The following is a 22,147-nucleotide window of genomic DNA, read 5'->3' as shown; positions in this document are numbered from 1 at the left end:
ATGGAACATATTATTGTTCTCACAATAAAAATCCCCAATAACAATACAATAATCCTTAACAATAATTCATCACCATCTCTAGATTTTTAACATATATTTGTTGTTGAACTTTGGAATGCATTTTGTTTTAAATCATAAAGCTGCTTTATGTAACGAATTTTATAACATTTTTTATGAGGATGGAATAAAAGGAACAGTGCTGACTAACAAAAGCATAGATGTGTCAAACTGACAGGAGCTAAGATGACTGCAGCATGTCAAAGATATTGCATCTGCACCCTCTGGGTTTTTTTTATAGCTTTTTATAGCTTTGTCCAAAAACTTTGACAGACACACTAATGCAAGTCCCGAGTATTATAAATGATACAATCATCTGGCAGAGCCCTGGGCATTGCTGTCCTCAACTGGACGTCTGTTGTCCCTGAGGTCCTCTTTGGTCTTTTGTATGCAGGTGAAGATCTCCTTGAAGAGAGCCTTGTACTCGGGCTGCTGGCCGTCCTCCAGAACCACCATCAGGTCAGTCAGAGTAGCTGAAGACCGGCGGCGGCGGGTCCTGCTGCTCGCAAAGGGACTGTTGGATGTCTGGACGGCTTTATGGCTGGGCCCGTCTGCCTGCTGGCACCGCCGCAGCAGCTCGTCATATTTCACCTAGAGAAATGCATACGTTTTCTTTTAACTGCGGTCTACAGTCTAAATTAGCAGTGAAGGGAAGCATTGCAGGAGAAAATCGTAAATTGAAATTCTTTCTCTAACTGACAAAGAACATAGAAATATCACCTTGCCGTTGTATGCCGACGCAAACCTGTCAAGTTGCACTTAGTTTTACATCCCTGTATGTGAAAACATGGATACTTCACACATCTTTCCCGCCGGCAGCACAGAAGAGCTACACCATCAGCACAGTTTCAAGGTGGACGCGATTAGTGTCACCAATTCAGTATCTGACTAAATGTCAGATACTGAATTGGTATATTGGTAGATACTAACATTTCTTTTTGGTTGGAGGTCAAAGGTCGAGATCACTGTGACCATCGCAGTCTTGTGAATGCAATATCTCAAGAACACCTTGATGGAATTTCTTCAAATTTGGCACAAAAATCTACTTGGGCTCAATGCTGAACTGATCAGAATTTGGAGATCAAAGGTCAAGATCACTGTGACCTCATAAAACATGTTTTTGGCCATAATTCAGGAATTCATGACAAGATTTCACATAAATGTCTTAAAAGGATATAATGATAAAGTGATGACATTTTATATCCAAAAGGTCAAAGGTCAGCTTCACGGTGACATCATAATGTTCTGTTAAAACACTTTTTATGTGTGATGATTGGCGACACTAATCTTGGGTGCCCTGCTTGAAACTACGCTTCTGGTATAGATCTTCTGTGCTGTTGGAGGGGAAAATGTGTGTGAAGCATCAGTGTTTTCACAGATGTAGATGTTAACTGTAACTGCAATGGAGTTGTTAAGGCACACGCCAGCAAAGCGGTAATTCTATTTTTGTTAATATTTATTATACATAAATTGTACAAGACGTGAATACACCACCTGCAGTGCACTGTACTGTGCATCCACCTCGTTGAGCAGAGAGATGCCCCTCTGTTTCACCGCCTCCGCCCGCCTTATACACAGCTGCTCGTGACCACGGCGAATCTCATCTGGGTCCGTCGCTCTCAAAACGCTGTCGCTGTTACACCTCTGCCGGCTGTATCTTCTCTGCTCCTCGTCCTTTTCTACCTTCTCCTCCATCTCATCCTGACCTGGTCTTTCCTCTGTGGCAAAGAATACCGTATCAGGCAACAACAGCTGCTCCGGTCTTCTGACACTGGAGAGAGCGGAGATGACACAGAGACATAAATCTGAAGTACTTTAAGAAGTTACACCTGTTATAGGTCAGTATATAGGTATATATAGGTCTTATATCAAAGTGGTATTGACCCAAGGGAAGCCGAAATAATTTGATAATTCTAATGTAGTTCGTACATAAGTCAGACTCACCTGTTGGCATAGTCTGCACGCCACAGAAGCCGCAGCTGCTCCACTTCGGCCTCGAGCTCCTTCTGTCTGGCTCGGCAGCTGGCCAGCAGAACCAGCCGCTGCTCCAGGCCTCTGTTCTCGCTGGATATCAACTCACTCTCACGCTCTGCAGCCTCCCTGCGGCTCTGCTCCACCGCTATTTGGCTCTTAAGGGTCTGGACTGAGCGCTGGAGAGCCGCATTCTCCTCCTCCGGGTCTTGCCATTTGTCTCGATTGTAGAATGAGCCCTGCATTGACCAGAGTCCTTCCACGCGCAAACCATCGTGGGTTTGATGCCTGAGACAGGATAGGGAAATGTCAATAAATGTGTGAAAATTGCACTTTTAGAAAAAACAAACAAACACTGACATCACAATACATGAATGGATGCTTTAAATGAGAGGTGCACCCAAAGGTATAGTCTTATCTTATCTTTGTGTCTTTGTGTATGGAGCAGTTTGAATAGCATTTCAAATTTTGGATATAATCCTAATTTTAAGACAAACTATGCAGGATTTTTACTGAAAAACAATATATTTATACAAAATGAATCGCTCTAAATCATCACTTATAGATATTGATATTGAACATCAGGGAGGCTTATTTTCTTATTTTCTCCTTATTTTGCTGTGTTGGGGGTGCTCCTGGGCACACTGTGCAGGTGGGGTAGCAACCAGGTACCAGAGCATAAACAATGTGCATCCAAGAGGAAGCACAACAACAACAACAAAAACACAATTATAGCAAAAAAGAATGAATCTGGGGTTGGCTTTCACATTCTCTAGTGATACAATAAACAAATAGTAACCAACAGTTCCTGCATAGTATACCGTAATGTACTGCACTCATATTATGGTATTTCCTAGACCTCTTCATTGTTTCCACTACTAAAACAAAATCTAATCCTTTGGTGACAAACTTTCTGTTTACATAAACATACTAGGTGTGCTTTACCAAATTTAAGGTTAACAATTGTTTTGCTGACCCTCAAACAATAACTGACACCTCTGATCTCTCCAAGCAAACAAGTGGCATGATACATATCGAGCTTAGGCAACAATCACATTTATGTATTAGTACACTGGAGACAATGAAGGAGGATTAACGTCTTTCTCTTTTGGATTATGTCCACAGGGGGACGTCTGGTCTGGATGACCTTTAGGTGTCCAGTCAGCATACAAGGGACTGAGAAAGCAGTGCGCCGAGGGTAAGAGAGCTGTCACTATGCAGATAAGCCACCTGTCACTTCATTGGTAACATGTAAAAGCTGCAGTAAAGACAAAACTCTAACAGTGCTGCCCTGGGTACAACAGGCAGATTTACCTGAATATGATTTTTAGGTAAATCTGTGTCAAAATTCCCCCTTTAACTACTTTGAGTTTATGTCACAGTACTGCCTGCGTCTACCACGCATTTTCCCCTATCTGAAAATAGTCCCTCTGTCTCATCCTGTGGTTCTGCTATTATCACTATACAGCAGAACATGTGCAGTGACACACGTATGAAATACCTGTCATGGTGCAGGTCATACAGCTCTTTGAGGCAGGACACACTCTGTGCTCCGAGGCTGCGTCGCTGCTCTGCAAGCTCTCTTTTGTTTCGCTCTGCCTGGGCTGTCTTTAGCTCCTCCACCTGAGTCTGCAGGTCCTCCATGTAGGTCTGAAGTCCTTCAATGGTCTCTGTTAGACTGAAGGGGAATAAACAGAAAGAAGAAAGCGTCACTGAGGTTCTGCACTTCATAAATTATGTGTTATATATTCACGGATAACACGCAGACCAACCTTTGGATCTTTTGCTGGGCCAGACGGCTATCCTGCACTAGCCTCTGGTTGCCTTGCTCCAGATCCCTGGCGGCCACATCTAGCTGCTCATACACTTTGGCGTGCTGGTCGTTCATCTGACGCAGCAGGTCCACCTGCTTGGTCAGGTGCTGGAGAACAATAGAGGGGAAGTGTGAGCTTGATTTGTGTTATTGAGGTACGTTATGCTGTATCTTCTATAAATCACATGTAGAAATCAACTAGTCTGCAAATGTTTGGTAAAACTGTAGGCGGTTGCCATCTTAGTTTTTTTGGAGCCAGAGGTGACCAGATATTTGGATGAGAAGGTGGAGATTTTTTGTAGCAGGCTGTAAACATATTTGTATCTGCTGTAAATTTGGGCATTTTAATAGGGGGGTCTATGGGAATTGACCCACTTTTGGAGCCAGCCTCAAGTGGCCATTTGAGGAACTGCAGTTTTTGGGACTAGAGTGTTGGCTTCTTTTTTCAAATATTGACTAAATAGTAAAAAATGAGCACAGTTTATTTTATAATGCAATGTTAAACATTGTTTGAAAAATTTTTAGGTGTATTGTGAGAGCCATTTGAAATTGCTGCATTGTTCTTTTTTATGAGGAGCTTGTTAATAACACATGAAAAGAACAAAATGCTGAGCAGCAAAACCAAACCACACGGGTGACGTTAAAACCGACCCACAGAAACAAAAGAGAGGAGATAGCAAGTTTTACACACTTTGGTTTTACACCCAGGCAAATTCATTTTATTACCACACAGACAAAGGCATCTGTAGCAGCAAAGAGCTGCCAAGGGCCTTTGAAAGGACTCTCAACACTGTGGCAGGGAAATAAAACACGGGTCTGTGGGGTATATCGCATGGTGGACAAGCGTGCACTCATTATCTGCATAGATATTTCTGCAATGGCCCACTACCTTCTTTGAACTAAATTACTTTTCTCTGGCAGAAATCAATGCAACCATTTGTCTAGTGCTACAGCATTGCCTCTATTACACATACACACACGCACAGCTTTGAGACTGTCATTAGTGTGGGCAGGACCAGCGGACACTGCATGAGGATGAGGGTCAGAGAGACGTATGGGGATTACCATATCAACCTCAATAAACCCTCAAGCCACAGGCCCTCGCTACCGCAAACAAATTAAGGCTCTTATCTTTGTCGGCCTTCTGAATGCCTTGTCCTCGAACTCAAATAGATCTACCCTATGCCAACTTGTGTGCACACTGACACACGAGGCCTAGTTGTGTTTATTTATAAGCTTTAACTGAAAACTCACAAGTAAAGCAGAACGTATGCTCTGCTGTACTGTCAGACATAATTTTTAAAAGCAATACCTTAATTTAGAATAAGTAGGTGAAAGTTTTTCTATAATTAGGCAGACAAACATCCTGCCAAGAGGCCACTACTGGGTCAGACTGGTGAGGATTAGCTTTTACTCCATCCTAATTAAAGAAACTCAGAACGACACTTCCCCTCCATCAATCTTCTCAATGAATCTCCCGGTGTAGTCTCATTCATCTAAAATTACTTTATTTATGCAGCGACAATATGTATCGACAGCCGAGGACGAAATGTATTAAGAACTCTCATGAGTTCCCTCCTAACATTTATCACCTCTATCTCCTGCAGCTGCTCCTGGTTGGTGGAGTACATCTGCTGCAGCGCCTGCTCCAGCTCATGGTTCCTGTCCAGAAGGGTTTTCCCAAGCTCCGCCGCCAAATGGAGATCTGTCAAAAACACAGGAAAACATGTAAACACGAGATACAAGACAGTTTCAATGCCCAAACAGAGGCAACGGAGAAAACTAGACCATGTGTAGAGGGTAAGCCACACACACCTCATTGTGTCACACTATTTAGTTCTGGCACTGGTGAATCACGGAGGAATCTAAGGCATGCCTGGGGATCTCCTTGTGACCTTTTCTCCCACTAAAGTCTGGATGTCGTCCAGCAGCAGCGTTGACTAGCCCTCTGCAGTGAAGCAAAGCGTTTCTTATGTGGGGCTGCTTTAAAAACAATGCAATGAAACCAAGCATGTTTCATGCAGTGTACGCCCTGTGATTTTCACATGCAATGCAACCCAGTAATAATCTTAAGCCCTGCTGGTAGCAGCTGCTGCAGAAAATGTTATCCTAAATCTACAAATCAGTTTTATTCAGCGCCGCTCTAAAATGCTACAGGAAGTCTTTCCTTCCTGCTGCCATCACTTTGTGTAAAGAGCCGCCTCTCTATTGTGACTGTAGCTCATGAAGTCCAAGATGTTTTTCTTCCTACAACGTGGACAGATTTCTTACTTGGTCATTTATGTGTACATTCATCATTTTAATTATAATAGTGATTCATTAGTATGTCATAAAATCTTTTCAGAATTAATTCATCTGCCCCAGATTGAAAAAGCTAAACATATTTACTTTTTTTCATAAACGACAAACTGAAGCTTAAAACCTCACACTTGTGCAGCGAATATTTGGCATTTTTGCTTCGAGAAAGTAGCAGTTTGTTAATATGCTTATTGATCTTTACAATTCTGCTCATTGTTCTCTCACAATTTTTAAACATCTGTGTATATTTTTCTCTTCATCTCATAGCCCCTGCCCTATTGTAACAGAGCTTACAACGATTAATCAATGAATAGTCTGTTGTCAAAAATTAAAGTAGACGGCAACACTAATTTGGTTATTGATAAATCAATTTAGGTAACTTAAAAAAGTCATAATTTTCTGATTCAAGCTTCTTAAATGTGAGTATTTTCTGGTTTCTTTACTCCTCTATGACAGTAAACTTTCACTAATCTTTGCCTTGGATGTCAAACTAATCTTTGGGTTGTGGACAAAACAAGACATTTGTGGATAAAACATTTTTCACAATTTCCTTATATTTTATAGACAAAAAAGAAAAGAGAAAGCAATCACTAAATTGAAAAATAATTAATTGACAATGATAATAACATTTAGTTGCAACCCTATATTGTCACATACCTCTACCTGAGTAAATGCACAATGCATATTCATTTTACAAATAAATCTATTTTAATATACAGCAAGTGAAATCCAGGACCTTTCCATACAGTGCATGTTACTGAGGTAAACTACTACTGGGGCACGTAATATTCAATGGAGAATTTAGTTAGTCATGGCTTATTATTAATTACCATATTAATTTCTCACATCATATTTTTTTTTATAATTGATGTGAGCCGCCTGCTGTAAGTGCACATAGTCTTGTTCATTAATGAAGTAGTCTATAAATCTATGTCTTTATCTCAAAGCCACATTTGTGAACTTGGCAGCACAAGCAAAAACTCATGAAAAGCAAAGATATCAGAAGAAAACAAAAGAAAACAACACAGGACCTGTGACAGCCTCAGGAAACCAGCTTTCACCTCATGACTAGTGTGATGTTGTCGTCACAAGAGGATAGAGTTCAGTCCAATCTCATCTGTGAGCTTATTTGTCGGGGCTTGTGTCATCAGTGCAGAGAAAACCCATATAAGAATGAACTAATGAACTAACTTTATTTATCAAAGGAGGGGGGTTGGCTGGGGTGGTGTTGTTTTTGGCGTTGTTTTTGTTGTTTTACCCTCCTTGAAGCTACGAATACTTTTTTCCTTGAGCCTCCCTGAGTGACATGGGGAAGATGAATGACTCTTCTTAAACCATAAATTAGTTGTTGATCTTAAAAACTTTCCCTTTAAAGTTGTAAAGTTAAAGTTGAAGGTGAAATCCTGGTGTTGAAAAAGCCTTGATTTTTTTCAGTTTTGTCATTCATGCTGAGTGCAAACAGTTTATTTTTGGGCACTTAAAATATGATGATTTTCATTAAAAATCATGTTATCATTTGAAAATCAAATGATAAATTCTGTTTTTACAGTATCTGGGCATGGTAAATTGTGTGATTTTTGCATTTTTAAAGAAAACATGCTTTTCAAACCTGCTGGTCCCTAAGCCAAAATAAAATTATTATTATTATTATTAATGTTAAACTTCATAATTTCCAAAATTCTCATAAAGTGCTTTTTTTATTAACAGCATTTACTTGTACTTTTGTTTACTTTCTTAAGTACATTTAATATGATAAATTACTTTTGATACTTAAGTATAAGGTAGAAAGAAGGTAGTGTTAAGTAATTATCAGATACTTTAAGACATTTACCCTTTACTTTTTCAGGGTCAATACAGATACCGATTAATAGCAGTTGACAAGACCATAACCAAATTTGGAATCGGTATGCATTTAAAACATTTGCATTTACATAAAAATTAAAATCTTTCTGTCAATGTTTAGAATTTGGAATATAACAAACTCCAACACAAAACTTTGTTTAAATGCCTTTATTTATGACTTTATTTGTTTATAAACTTAAGTGAAAATGTGAATTATATTTTAAATTTTATCAGCGATCATTAAAATATAATGCCGATACAGATAATCGGCAAAATACCAAAAATCAGCCCCAATTATTGGTCAGGCCAGTAATCTGTCAACCCTTATTAAGTACATTCAGTATGATAAATTACTTTTGATATTTAAGCACAGTAATTATCATATATTTTAAGACTTTTACTCAAGTAATATTCTGATAGCTAAGATATCTGTACTTTTACGCAACTACGGCTTTAAGGTACTTCATCATCATAAACAAACAGCCCTAACAAGAACCGTTTATTTAATAACGAGCTTGTAGTAGAGCTGCTGTGATAATAATTATTCTGTGGAGTAATAACACATCAGCCCCGCAGTTGGACAGAGTTTAGGGTGCGACCACAGAGCCGAGCAGCTCTTACCGTGTTCAAGGTCCTGCGGATCGTACCAAACCTCTCCATTCCTGTCAAACTCTTCCTCCAAAATCACGTCTGTTAGCATCTTAGAGCCGCTGGGCGAGTCTGTTAGCGGCTCCACCTGACAGAAACCTGACACGCAGGTGTGTGAGACAAGTCTAGCAGCTTGAAGTTGTCCGCTGTCCACCACCGTGTGAGGACAAATGTAAACTACATCCTCCCGGTGTGAGTCTGTTGTCTACAGCAACGTGGCAAATACACCCCAGCATCCGGCAGGTGGCAGATAAGGCTACTATGCAAGAAAATATCTTCTGATATATGAAATATTTTCTTTTTAAACGGAGTAATTAAATTTACTTTTTATATTATGTGCATTTTTAGATCTGCAGAAAAAGTTTAATATTTTTAAAATGTTTGCGTTGTCGTAACTTCCGGCTTCCGTTGCCAACGCATTTTTTATTGACGAATCACAACGCCGCTAATACAACTGAAGAACTCGTCTGACCAATCAGGTTGTTTGTTACTTAGACGGCCCAGCCTCCGATCAGCCGGTACAGAAATCGAGTTTGACAGGTTTTCAGTGAAGTTTACTTTAATGTCACTCAGCGTCGACTAATATTTAAAAAGTGACTCGAGTCGAGGAATATCGTGACACGAGGACATCGTGAAAATGAGACAGCTAGAACGAGGACAAGCTCGATAATGAGCGCTTTTTATTGACCAACTTGAGTAGCTGTTAGCAATGCTAAACAACAGCAGCGTAACATAGTGATTACCAGCGGCAACATATTCTCGCTCCAGCTGGTTAGACAGACAGGTTGTTGCCTTGGTTGTTACCTGAGCTGTCATGGAGAAATATGCTCCTGGAAGAGTGAATGCAGCCCGACACCTGAGAAACCTTGGGCTCGATCCCGCGGCTGTGGCTTACTCCATGACCACTCTGGGAGCGAGCATGATAAACAACATATTCAGCTTCTACTATGTCAAACTCTTCCTCAATAAGTACAAAATATCAGAGGGGGCTTTCCACCAATCACAAGTGAGTATTTGCTGTTCGTTGTATGCAAACGTATGTAACTATAATATAAATAATAGTAGTAGAAATAATAATTGAAGGAAAGGTTTTTCAAGGTTCAGTGTCTAAGGCTGTTTATGAAGATCCCCATTAGCTTCTGTTTTGCAGATTCCCCCACTGTGGGACTAATAAACGATTATCTTAAACAGTGGCTACTCCTCCTGGGGTCTCCATCATTTTCATTTTTCAATAATTAATTTACAAGATTACATAAATACGCATAACATAACATTCATACTCACAGTTTGACTAAACACATTAAAACACCGTTACAACAACAATCAACACAAACTCAAAGACTGTCTTACACATACAGACGCTCTGAATAATGATTTATCTCAATAGTTAAGAAAATGACTAAATCACAAGAAATATTAGATAGCTCAAAGTAGATTTCATATCTTCAAGAGCCTCGAAAAGTGTCATTTATAGTGTTCTACACTATTCCTTGTGTGAATAAATTAACTTTTTGTGAAAACATATTGTATTACTCTCAGAAATAAAAAAAAAACTTGCTAAATACAGTCATGTTCAAAGTTGGACCAAGGGAGGGGCAATTTTGGCCTTCAGACCCATTGTAAATGGCTCTTGGCTTGTCTTTCAAATATACTATTTAATTAACACAATACTGGTTAATCAAGCAAGATCACTTTGCATTTATTTTCATTCACGGTGGCAAGACAATCATACAGTTTGTAGACATGCACCAAGTAGGAACTGTGTAGGCAAAACCAATGTGTTTTCATAGACAGAGAGCAAACAAGCAGATGGTTACCTAACACCATGTATTTCCTGCAAAGAAACAAACATGGCCGATGCAAAGAAGCATGAAGTCAACAGTGAGGGCTGTTGCTTTTAGGAGCAGTGGGAAGTTGAATTAAAATGAATCCAGTTTAATAGCTTTACAATGCAATACTAGAAAAAAAAAGTCTCCAAACAGTAAGCAAGGTTTTTTCTTGTTTTATTTTTTACAAAATAACAAAGTAAACAAACTAAAAATATTTTTATATGGCTCATCACAACTTCACTTTGTGCAGTGTTTTTTTTGTTAAAAAAAAAAAAATAACCAAGTGAACAGACTAAAATATGCCTTTAGAAATTTCTCTCAAATGCACATAGTGTAGCATTGTAATAAAAGTACAGAGCGCTATGAATGAGTAATATAATCACAATTCCACTTCGAAGTAGTGTTATAGTTTAACTTAAAAATCTGCAGTCACAACAAATAAAAATTGGTCACAATTCTGCTTATCACAGCATTTTAGTAAAACTAGTTCACTAAAAATGAACAACAAAAAATTCTATTGCACTTTAAGTTTTGTATCAGCTTAAGCTGAACCTGAATCAGTTTCTGCTCAGTAGTAGCAGCATTACAAAACCTGAATATCTGCTGCATATCCTCCTCTATGTTTACAGCACCTGTGTGATGGCGGATGTAAACAAAGGTGGCACCTGCTCTCAGTTTTAAACATTTAAAACACTGACACTGATGTGGCACACAATTTGGGGTTCAGTATTTTGCCCAAAGCATACTATGACATGGTGACTGTAGGAGGAGGGGATCAAACCACATATCTTCTGATTAGTGGACAGCCCACTCTACCTCCTGAGCCACAGTCCTCCCATTGTTGTCCATAAATATTCTGTCGATTGACTGATCAGTGAATCATTTCAGCACTACTTCAGACATTATTTTCAGTAAATAACACTGTCCCCGCAGGTGGTGTACATGGTGTGGAATGCAGTCAATGACCCTCTCTTTGGCTACCTGCAAGATAACTCCAAGGTACCCTGCTGCTCTCAGCGACGTCTCTCCATCCTGTACGGCGCTCCCCTCTACTCACTGGCTTTTCTTCTAGCCTGGTTCCCATGGCAGACCTACGCCCCCGGTGATTGGCTGAGCGGCTTACACTTGATGGTGACGCTGTGTGCTTTTGACGGCATGCTGACGTTTGTCCTGCTGGCGCAATGTGCATTGTTTGCGGAAATTTCCAGCCACCACCAGAGCCGAATAAGACTTGTAAAGTACAGCCAGGTAAATACCAAACACTTTTGCCGTCTTTCCTCTGTATGCCCCTGAGCCGACCAGGTAACTCTTTCTTCATCTCATCCCTTTCATTTCCCAGGTGGCCTCTCTCATTGGCTCTTCCAGTGTCCTCTTCTGTGGTGTGCTGTCCAGAAACATGGAGGACTTTGCATCTTTCCAAGCCTTTATGGTGCTGATTGCTATCCTGAGCTGCAGCTGCATGCTCTACACGGGCCTCCACAGTGAGAGCCGCTTTGATAGCAAGGCATCTGAATCAGATGAAACAGAGTTTGCTGACCAGACTTCCCAGTCAGCGATGTCCTTCTCCATATTAAAAACTTTGATTTGCCAAATTCTGAGCAACAGGGACTTCCAGCTTTTTGTGCTCATGAACTTCTTCCAGGTTTTTGTGATAGCTTTCTTTAATAATTTTACTTTGATATTTGCTGAGCACTTGATTCCTCCAGATGTGCTTCCGTCACTGGCCAAGAGCATTATGTATGGAGCGGGATTCATCTGTCCACAGGTATTTTACCTCCGTGACTTGTGCTTTTTTGTCCTGACAACAGAGCACATTAATACAGTGCTCTCTGGCATCCTGCTCTGAAACTCACTCAGATTTCAGAGCCCTGTTCAAGCACTTGAATGCACCAACCACAAAATGCTTGATGTACTTTATAAAATGCTGTTTTAATCAAAGTATTTATGTGTTGCTCCTGACCCCTTGTTTCCATCGCAGCTGTTAGTGTTGAGCTCTCAGAGGCTGCTCCACGATCTTGGCTACTACAAAATCATACTGTACGCTTTCTACGTGGAGGCTGGAATGGCAGCGGTTATGCTCACACTCGGTCCTCAGCACTACTTTATCCTGGCATTTTTCCTCACCGCCAACATGTAAGAGGTCAATCTTTTTTAGCTTTTTAGTTTAATTTCTGTCAAAAACATGGTAAGAAGGCAATGAGCAATGAAAGAAAAAAATTAGTGAAAAGTGAAAGAAATCTCCCCGAAAAATTATATATATATATGTATATATATATATATATATATATATGTGTATATATATGTGTGTGTGTGTGTGTGTGTGTGTGTATATATAAATAAAACTAACCAAAAAAAAACAAAAGTAAAAAAAACACAAGCAAATGATCTGGAAAAAGCACTTGCAACTGTAATAATTATGTAGAATATTTTAAATATGCAATTGTGATAAATATTAAGAATAATTTTACAACTTTTTTCTTTTACCTAGACATTTTAAAAAAATATTTTCTAAAACTGTTAATTTCTTGCAGTTGCCTTTTTTCCCTGTTTTAAAAAGAAATCACACCAACTTGCTCAGGGTTAAAAGGCCTAAATACTTGTAAAAGGCACCTGACAGCCGCATATGAAAAGTGACGTCACTCCAAGTTTCAAAGGGTTGAACAACATTTGATATAATATTCTGTCACTTTTTTTTTTATCATAACACTCTATAATTATGCTGCCATCATAGAGTTATACCTTCACTCTCTCCTTTATCTCCTACCCAGGGTCTTAATTCAGGCAGCCTTCAGTCTTTTTTCCTTGCCTTTGGCTGACATCATTGACACAGACATGCAGAAGTACAAGCGCAGGTAAAACAAATATGATTATCAGCACACTTCCACTTATTCCTCAAGCACCAATATACAGCACAACATCTAATTTGTTTACACTTTGATGCAGCATTGTGTTAAAGCCTTTGTGATCACTACCTCAAAAAAAGGGAATTATGCAATAGCACACTTTTGTAATCAGTCCCAAATGTACACATATATCTGACATATTCCTGTTATTTAACTAGTGATATAATCTAACATGTTCTTTTCTTCCCCCCTTGTATAGTTCCCCTCTCTCCTCCATGGTGTTTGGAACAAATGCTCTCTTCACTAAGCCGGCTCAGTCTCTGGCCCCTATGATAGTGATCAGTGTCCTCAACCAGTTTGGATATGAACAACTGAAGGATGCTGGAAAGTATACAAATCCAAGGTACACAGAGTTTCTTTTTTCCTGTTGACTTCTTCTTGACTTAAAGGTCCAAAACAGAGCCAAATAAGTCAGTCCTGCACATGACCTTTTATCTGTCCATAGTTCTTTTTATAGATCTTTGATGGTATTCTGTTTTAGTCTTAATTCAGCGTTAAGTAAAATGTGTTTGCACTCCTGGAGTTGGAAAATAAACACCATAATGTGAGGGAAAATATTAATAAAACACAGGGTCCAGTCAGTGATGTTGACCCTTTGATCTGCATGCTTTATGACTGGTGTATACCTTATATTCCCACCAATGATCATCCAAAGCATAACGTAAGTGCTCAGTTTGATGTCGATCCCTATATACAGCCTTTAGTTTCAACTCATGCCACTATGGTATAAAACTAACTTTCAGTGAATTTGTGATGGATGGAACTTTTCAGGCCTGTTTTAAGAAAATAATCAGATGCCTGTATGAACACTAACAGGTTTTTGCTTGCTGTAATTGTTCCTCCTCTTTATACTTTTAAGATATCAACTCTAGTGCACTTACAATGTTAGTGATGAGAAACAAAGTCCACAGTCCCGACTGTGTGTGCAAAAATACATTACAGAGAATTTTTGTATTAAAAACGACTTTGAAACTTAATGATCATGTGGAAAATATCCACATGATCTGACTGACTCAAACTGCAGGAGCTTCATGTGAACTTCTGATAAAGTTTGGAATATATTTTTACACAGCAGGCAGACTATGGACTTTGATGTAGGTTTTTGTCACTGACAGGCTCAGATTGTTATTGGAAGTGAACATTATGGGAATGATCCCCACAGAGATAGACCTTTGTTAAAGAGTAAGATCTTTTTTTTAACCAGAAGAAGCTCGAAACCGCCGTCACCAAACATATTTTAGCATGTATAGAGCCAGCATATTTTAACATCTTACTGGGTTAATTGAAGGTTTATTTTAACCAAACCAGACTTGCTGATTGTTTGAAAGGTGGAATGACAAAGCAAAATGGCAGTTGTGAGTTTCATTTTGCTTTTATCAGCTTTAAACACAGTGTGTTCTGCAATAATAGAATTAATGTTTATTAAAGTGGAGTCTGGTGGGTTTGGCAATAGCAATTTCTGGACTGTTTCTGGTTAAACAAAAAAGATAAACTCTTAAACAAAAAAACATGACCTCTGTCGGGATCCTCTCCATAATGTTGTCAGGCACTTACAATACCAAATCTGAGCTTGTCACCTACAGCTCTCTCTTTAAACACTGGATCTATTTCAAAAATTGTTGTTTCCACTGGTCACATAGACACAAAAACATGGCAAACCGGGATCAAGGTTGAAAAATATTTAAGTTACCCTTTAAGTTTTAAAGAAATAGGAACCAGTTTCTCACCGGAAGGTACAATATGAAGCTAATTTATGAACCTAGTTTATACTTGCACTCCTTTTTAAAATTATTAACCCTGATGGATTCAAGCCATAACTGCTTTGATCCCTGTGATTACTGCTGTTAGCTGTCTTATTTAAGTTATTACTCACACAGTATTTTTAAAACAGCATTTGGATTCAAGTAGAACTAGCACAATGTCATTGTGACGACTTAAGCTTTAACTACCGCATTGGAAATTTTAATGCTTGTACAAAAATCGCCTAACTTACACACAACTTTATAAGATCACAAACTTTGAAGGAACAACAGTTTCCTTTTCCCCTTTTTGATCAAGAGTTGGCCTTTTATTTCAAAGGTCATCGATAATACCAATTTCATAGATTTAGAGCCATTTAAAAATTAGTTTTGGAGTCAGATATTTACATTACATTAGGCACATGTAAAAAAAAAAAAAAAAAAAAATCTTAAACAAGGTCTGACATGAACTTACCATAAAAACATTTAGAAACACATGATTTTTTTTCAGTTTAAATAAACTGCCTAACATGCGCAGGTTAGTACATTTACTGTTTCCTATCATTGTCATCAGATTGTGCAACAGGTCAAATGGCGACGCCTGAATCACTGCAGTTATAAATAAATGTATTTCTCCTTGTTTGTAGTGCTGCGGAGAGCCTCCACACTGTCATGTTCTACTTGGTGTGTCTGGTGCCCATGTGTGTCGCTGGTCTGCAAGCTCTTGCTTGGAGGCCGTTCTCCATACGCAACAGTCACACAGTTGACACGAAGTACGTTGACAGCTAACTTCAATATTTTCAGCATTCAAGGGAAGCTGGTGGGATTTGGTGAAAAGTGTATTGCTAAGTACGAGATTATATTAAAAGTAATGTAAATATTTCTGTATATTTAAGGGAAATCTGTTTAAAGAGGGAACAATCTATTCTTTCAAACCCTTCCTGGATAACTGGACCAAACATAACAGGGATCATGTGTCTTTATATTCCTTACAATTCTCTTCCTCGACAAAATCACATTCTCAGACATGTTAAATGTCAGACAATTTGTCTAGTAACTGACCTCAGCAGCTAATTAGTAGGAACATCCTGTATGATGGCTGCACTCTTTAAAAAAAGACCATTTCCTCAGAGGGTGTGTGAAAAATATTGTTTTGTTTTTAATAGGGGAACTGTACTTGTTTCTAACATCCAAGCTGAATGTAAATTAGAAAGCTGCTACAGAAATTGTCCTGCAGCTGCAACCTGAAACAGTCAACCGAAACAGAAGTGATACATACTGGCAGTGCGAATTAAGAGTGGCTGTCTTTTATAAACTATAACATTAACATCCAATTTAAAAAAAAATAGCTGCAGCAGCTAAAGGTCATGGCTCCTGAACCAGGACCGAGTCTGAATATTTAATGACTGTAGACTGACTTCTTACGACCTCCTCTGTAGAACCACATTTTGCCACATCATATGTTATCAGGAAGTTATAGGTACAAAAATGTAAAATATAAACTTGGATTTTTTCATCAAGGATTTTCACATCCCGGGGTTGATTTTGGTTGTATGCTTAAGGGCATCGTATCTGAGTACACAACAAAAAAAAGACACCACACCTCTGTTATATGCATCCTCAACAGCACTCCATTAAACTTGGTTACAGCCTTTACATTGCAGCACAAATTGCAGCTATAACTAAAGCCATACCCCAGAGTGCAATAATTCACATTTTGTATGGCCTTATATTTGTGTTTTATTGTAAATTTAAACTTGTACTTGAGTAACATTGAAGGTTAAAGGCCCTGTTTAAATTATCTATAGCATTTGGTGCATGACACAAGTGCATTTACGGTGTGTCCAACTCCACTTTTGTGGTTGTATTTAGTCATTTAATCCATCATAGGTGTGTTTCAGGTGCAATATGAATTTATATTGTCATCTCCCATTCCCTTTAAATGCCAGTAACCTAGATTCGGTAAACTGGAGAAGCAAGCAGTTTTCTGCTCAAAGTAATGCAATAAGACTAGTAATGTATTGGACATTTAAGGAGCAAAACTAAAAACTGAAGTAATAAACTTGACAGAGGAAACAGAACAAAACTTTAAGTTCTGAAATATCCAATGAAGTTTACGCTGGCCCTTGTGCATGAATGTGCACCGCTTCTCTCTTAAAGGGGAGGCAGACAGCTGCTCTGCTCTGCTCTGCTCTCTGCTGTGTTCACATTTTGAAGGATGTAATTATTTTCCTCATTAATGAAATCTTATTTTACCCACCCGCCACCCATCAGTGCATCCCTGTGTGTGTAACAAGCAAACTGTACGCATGTTGTGACCCCGCCTATGTGGCCACATATTACTATTTGAATAACGTGCCCTGTAAATAGCAGGACTATACTGCGCTATAGACATTAGACCAGGTTTTTCTTAGTCAGTGGTGCAGTTGTGTTTTGTTGCCAAAAAATAGCAGTACACCAACACTGCACCTGACCACACCTCATTTTAAGACTCACACACCCATGGGTGCACAGATGTGTGCAAGACAATTTGCTATTTACACAACATCAGGGGTGGCTGTGAAAATGATAAGTGCATTAGTCTAAAATTAGCAATGACAGTTAGGCTATGCTTATGCAGCACCTTGAGACAAGTGTAAAATAGGTCCCTAAACATTTTGAGCCAAGCTTACAAGCTTTAAGTGATATTTCAGATTTTTGGAAGTGGGGTTGTATGAGGTACAGTAGATATCAGGCGGCATGCCAACAGTTTTGAGAAGCAGGCTGGAGTCCGACACAGAAACTAAGCAATGTACTGCTGGATCAGATCAGATCAGATTGGATGGATCAGCAATAAAACCTATTTTAGCCACCTTAAAAAAAAAATCAGTATCTGTTTAAGTGTTTGCTATATTTAGGATATTTCACTGCTTTGCCTTGTTGTCAGACAGTGATTTCCAATAGGAAAATAAAGCAGTTACATTGCTTTCTGCAAAACCAGACAGAGAAAAACAGTGATTTAACATTGCTGAACATAGGAGATCCTGGTCTACTGCTTCATCCATTAGTTTGTGTTATTTTGTGACTTGGGTGTTTAAAAGGGCTAGTTTGGATTTACTTAAGTCACACAATAACACAAACTAACTGATCGTGGTCATGGTAGACCAGACGCTCCCGTGTTCAGTGTGCTTTTTCTCAGTGGAGTGTGGTGGTTCTGCATGGAGTATAGATAGGAAACTGAAGCTGGCCTTCCTGAAATAAATAAAATACGTGTTGTTGCTGACCACAATCCACAGCTGTAAATTGCTTAGCTTCCTGCTTCCCCGAACTGGGGGCAGGTTGTCTTACATCTACTATATGTAACACAAAAACTATGAAAAAGTACCTCATACAACCCTATTTTAAAAAAAACTGAACTATCCCTTTAAAGTTACAGAAAGGAGTAATGATTACCTTTATTACCAGAAAAGTAATAATTCACACAGACTCAGACTGAACTAAGGATGGTCAAGCAAATGGTACTGTATAAACCCAGAGGTTCATATAACAGCTTTTAATGTGTAAAAATGCACAGTCAATGCAAACACCTACTTTGACTTCATAGGCAATGTATAAGTACATTCTAATGTTGTGGTGGTATTCTTTCTGAGGGTATTTACACTGTACAAACATATAAGGAAGTCAATGTACAGAACATGACACAACAAGATGTCTCAAACATTTTAGGCTTGTAATTATTGCCTAACTGTGAGTTTTATTGTAAGCTGAAAAATGATTAGATCTTTCCTTTCTTGACGTGACAATATCTACAATATTCTGTATGATTTATTACTTATTTTTAATGTGCCTCTTTTGGCATTACTTTTTATAAGGATAAACTTAAAATCAAATGACGTGAATGTGAAATTCTGTTTCAGTACTATATGTTTTTGATTAAATATTCTACATAACTGTTTTCAGAATGTTGATACAAGTTTGTAATTTCCTTATTTTTTTGGAAAAGCGTTGGTTTACAATTAGGTAATCTTGATATCTTATAATCAAAATAGTACCTTGAAACCTCTAAAGAGAAGTGAGACTGTTGTCTAAGAAGCCTTATTTGCACTCTTGCTCACTTCTGATTTCCACTTTCATGAACTGAAAATGTAAATCATGTGTGGTGCCTTTTACTCTCTTTTTCCCCGTAAATACAATTTGCTTTATTTTTCTATCATACTAGTTATTGTTTTAATCATATGGGAGAAATTAAACTGATGAATTAAAATCGTGTGATTCAGCTACATTTCTGGATTGTTGTTTTTTTCATGTAAACACTGCCCTGGTTTTGAAATGCTTGAAGATGCTCCCATATTAAATACAATCAAAACAACATAAATAAAACTGCAAACGCCTTAAGAGAGAGTAGTTTGTCTGTCGGTGCTCAAACTAAAAGAACTGGAGAGGATATTAACAGTTCTTGCCGTAGTTGTTATGTCTCATTATATAAGAAAAGGTGAGCAAATCACTCAACCAACTTGCAGTCTTTGATGATTTTCTCATTTCCTCTGTCAAATAAAAGCATCCTTCAGGCATTACATGGCTTTGGAACTTCCTCTCAACCCAAATGATGAAGGTCTGAGTCCATTATTTAATATCCTTGAATGACACTTAAACATTTTGATAGATGTCATCGGCCGAGCTTTTGAACTCGGTGCTTGCAGCCTGAAAAAAAGATTCAGTTCTGTTTTAAAATGATGGTAAAAATTCACACATGCTGTGAAACAAGCTATGCTGGAGTTTCATGCTTACTCAATGTGTCTGTTGAAAAATCTGACCATAAAATGCTGCAATGATGCTTACCTCAACATGAGAATGGTCTCTGCTCACATTTTTTTTGCCTCTGTCCAGGTTCCTTTTTCTGTACATTTCTTGCAGCACATCACGGAATTGTGCTCTTTTTTTAATCGAGTTTTTCTGTAGGGAAAGTAAATAAATTTGTTAGATCAGATATTTATATATTATTCTAAGAAAATCCAGTCAACTGCTTTGTCATTTATGATGTCGTAAGAGCCTTTTCTAGCTAATTTACAAAGGCCTTGGTTCCCCTTCCTCTTTCTGCCTCTATTGGCTTTTCCCCGTTTAGTAAACACATGAAACACAAACTAAAACAGAAAATCAGAAACTTATCTACAACCTTTTCAGATTTGCACATCCTTCTGCAGACACTCATATTGCAGCCGTACTAGAAAAAAGGAACATGTGCATTTATCATCAGTTCATTATCAGTTTACAGTCGTTTGTATGATAAAGTTTAACAATAACATATAAAAAATAAAAAAAGTAAAATGTCTGAGCAATTTACCTTCTTTAGTAAAAGTGTCACTAATGCCAGGCTGTAGATTGCCAAGAGGACAAACGATAACCACAGGAGAACCTGCATCGCCAATGATTTATCTTGTTTAAAAAGAAAAGAAAAACCGTCAGTCCCAGTTCAATCAACACATCCTAACATGTACTTCACCTTAAAAATTAGACTCTTACCCCTCACTACAAGAGTTGTACCCGTCCCTACACACTGGGCATCGAGTCCTGGGTCTCCACTCGATACTGCAGCACAGTGGTAGATCCCACTGTCCTTAACGTTAAGTGACTTAATGTGCAAAGATGCACTCTCCAGACTGTACTTGAGCGAATCGCTAAGATTGAGACGAAGATGGGAGTTTTCCTTGAAAGCAAACCACTCATATTTCCATTCTTTGCTTGAATAAGGTGATCTGACAGTACAATTAAGAAAAGCACTGTGTCCTGTTTTCTTCCAGATCACCCTGTTTGGCTGGAATAAACAGCTGTCGTTGTTTTTCACACTCTCTGAAATGGATAGACAGAGAAATTGAACAGCTAGGCTACAACATTAAGTATCTTCCAGCCTGAAATGTTTCAGAGAGACCACTGAGCTAGTGTTTAACCAATGCTGTACCAACCAATGAATTAGTGTAATGAGGAAAGATATAATTATGACATCTTACCTATAACTGGCAGGAAGGTGAGCAGGAGAGAGCACCAAAACAGCCGGTCCATGTCTGAGGCTTGACAGCTTGTGAATGATCTCATTATTCCTCGCATGAGGCTGTCTAACTGGGCGACAACATGGGAAGTAGGTATATTACACTTCCTCAACACTTGGTTCCTACTTATTTTACTGTAGTTTGCAGCGAAACGCTAACACAATGGATTTCATAAATGAGGCATTTCAGCGTGTTGGTAGAAACAAGACACAATAATGATAGCATTTATAATATAGAGGGTGAATAGATAAAATGCTTAAGATTTACAATTTCAAGTCAGAATAGTGAGATTTTGTGTCACTGTAATCTGGAAACCACAAGAATCCTCAACAGCCTGTCACTGCCCATTATGAATAATATTTTCTGTAAGAAATAATAGGAAGTGTACCCTTATCTATCTCTGCGTAGCGATAAAGAAATCTAGGAAAGGAGGAAAATGTACAAGGTACAAGGTAGATTTATTTTTCATTTTTTAAAACATAGTTTAAGAAAAAATTACCCTAAATCCTGTTCTTTTTGTCTTTAGAAGGAGGAGTTGAGGAGTCTCACAGTCTGGGGAAAGAAGCTGCTCCTCAGTCTGGTGGTTCGGCAGCGGATACTTCTGTATCTTTTTCCAGATGGCAGCAGGGTGAGCAGGCTGTCTGATGTCTGATGTGTGGTAAGAAATTCTCTACATGAAATGTCAAAAAACTGTGACGTGGCCGAGAGTGTCAGTGAATATTAAAGGGGTACGGTAAATATTTGTTTTTGGTTTGATAAAATTACATATACATTGGGAAAACATGTCGAATACACTGAGACAAAGTATTATTTCAATTTAAATTTATTTAAAATATGACAGGGCATATTAATGAACATTTACATGAAAAAATAATTATTATTATTTCCGTGTTTAGTCCCATGGCAGGTTAATGTTAAATACACAAAAACAAACTTGAATGTGACCATCACAACCCATTCAGTACAAGAAGTAACCATAATTAGTAACCACTAATTATCAAAGACACACATAAACCGGTACAGA

The 22,147-nt window shown here is 38.4% G+C and overlaps 3 protein-coding genes across 5 annotated transcripts in view; 1 reads left to right on the top strand and 2 right to left on the bottom strand.

Moving 5' to 3' along the window:
- Positions 1-8,817, bottom strand: part of cdr2a (cerebellar degeneration-related protein 2a) — a 9,717-nt gene extending 900 nt beyond the window's left edge. The window contains exons 1-7 of one of the 2 annotated variants that reach the window (XM_042505176.2): positions 8,603-8,817; positions 5,434-5,546; positions 3,801-3,949; positions 3,530-3,706; positions 2,002-2,316; positions 1,552-1,828; positions 1-648 (exon numbers count right to left, since the gene is read on the bottom strand). The exon at positions 1-648 is cut by the window's left edge and continues 900 nt beyond it. In XM_042505176.2, coding sequence (XP_042361110.2) covers positions 370-648; positions 1,552-1,828; positions 2,002-2,316; positions 3,530-3,706; positions 3,801-3,949; positions 5,434-5,546; positions 8,603-8,681 — 1,389 coding nt within the window. In that variant the 5' untranslated portion in view covers positions 8,682-8,817 and the 3' untranslated portion in view covers positions 1-369. Of the gene's footprint in view, positions 649-1,551; positions 1,829-2,001; positions 2,317-3,529; positions 3,707-3,800; positions 3,950-5,433; positions 5,547-5,656; positions 6,243-8,602 lie in introns of those variants that run through there. The other variant, XM_088091149.1, reaches the window with a different exon arrangement.
- On the top strand, positions 5,495-19,359 carry mfsd13al (major facilitator superfamily domain containing 13a-like). Of its 2 annotated transcripts, none has more exons than XM_088091148.1 (7): positions 5,495-5,641; positions 11,392-11,706; positions 11,798-12,223; positions 12,437-12,591; positions 13,227-13,310; positions 13,561-13,704; positions 15,748-19,359. In XM_088091148.1, the coding sequence occupies exons 2-7, from the start codon at positions 11,401-11,403 to the stop codon at positions 15,887-15,889; spliced, it is 1,257 nt and encodes a 418-aa protein (XP_087947274.1). In that variant the 5' UTR covers positions 5,495-5,641; positions 11,392-11,400; the 3' UTR covers positions 15,890-19,359. The 2 variants fall into 2 exon arrangements, with proteins under 2 accessions (XP_087947274.1, XP_042360917.2); XM_042504983.2 differs by lacking the exon at positions 5,495-5,641 and adding an exon at positions 9,132-9,635.
- On the bottom strand, positions 18,618-21,771 carry LOC121956649 (uncharacterized). Its single transcript, XM_042504986.2, has 7 exons — positions 21,623-21,771; positions 21,085-21,193; positions 20,600-20,926; positions 20,421-20,512; positions 20,253-20,300; positions 19,919-20,032; positions 18,618-19,780 (listed from the first exon to the last, which is right to left on the bottom strand). The coding sequence occupies exons 2-7, from the start codon at positions 21,179-21,181 to the stop codon at positions 19,727-19,729; spliced, it is 732 nt and encodes a 243-aa protein (XP_042360920.2). The 5' UTR covers positions 21,182-21,193; positions 21,623-21,771; the 3' UTR covers positions 18,618-19,726.
- Between the last annotated feature and the right edge of the window lie 376 nt (positions 21,772-22,147).

The sequence above is a fragment of the Plectropomus leopardus genome, chromosome 18 (assembly GCF_026936395.1).
Source record: "Plectropomus leopardus strain MGB_pleo_1.0 chromosome 18, ASM2693639v1, whole genome shotgun sequence".
Taxonomy (NCBI): domain Eukaryota; kingdom Metazoa; phylum Chordata; class Actinopteri; order Perciformes; family Serranidae; genus Plectropomus; species Plectropomus leopardus.
This window is presented reverse-complemented; position numbering and strand designations above follow the sequence as displayed.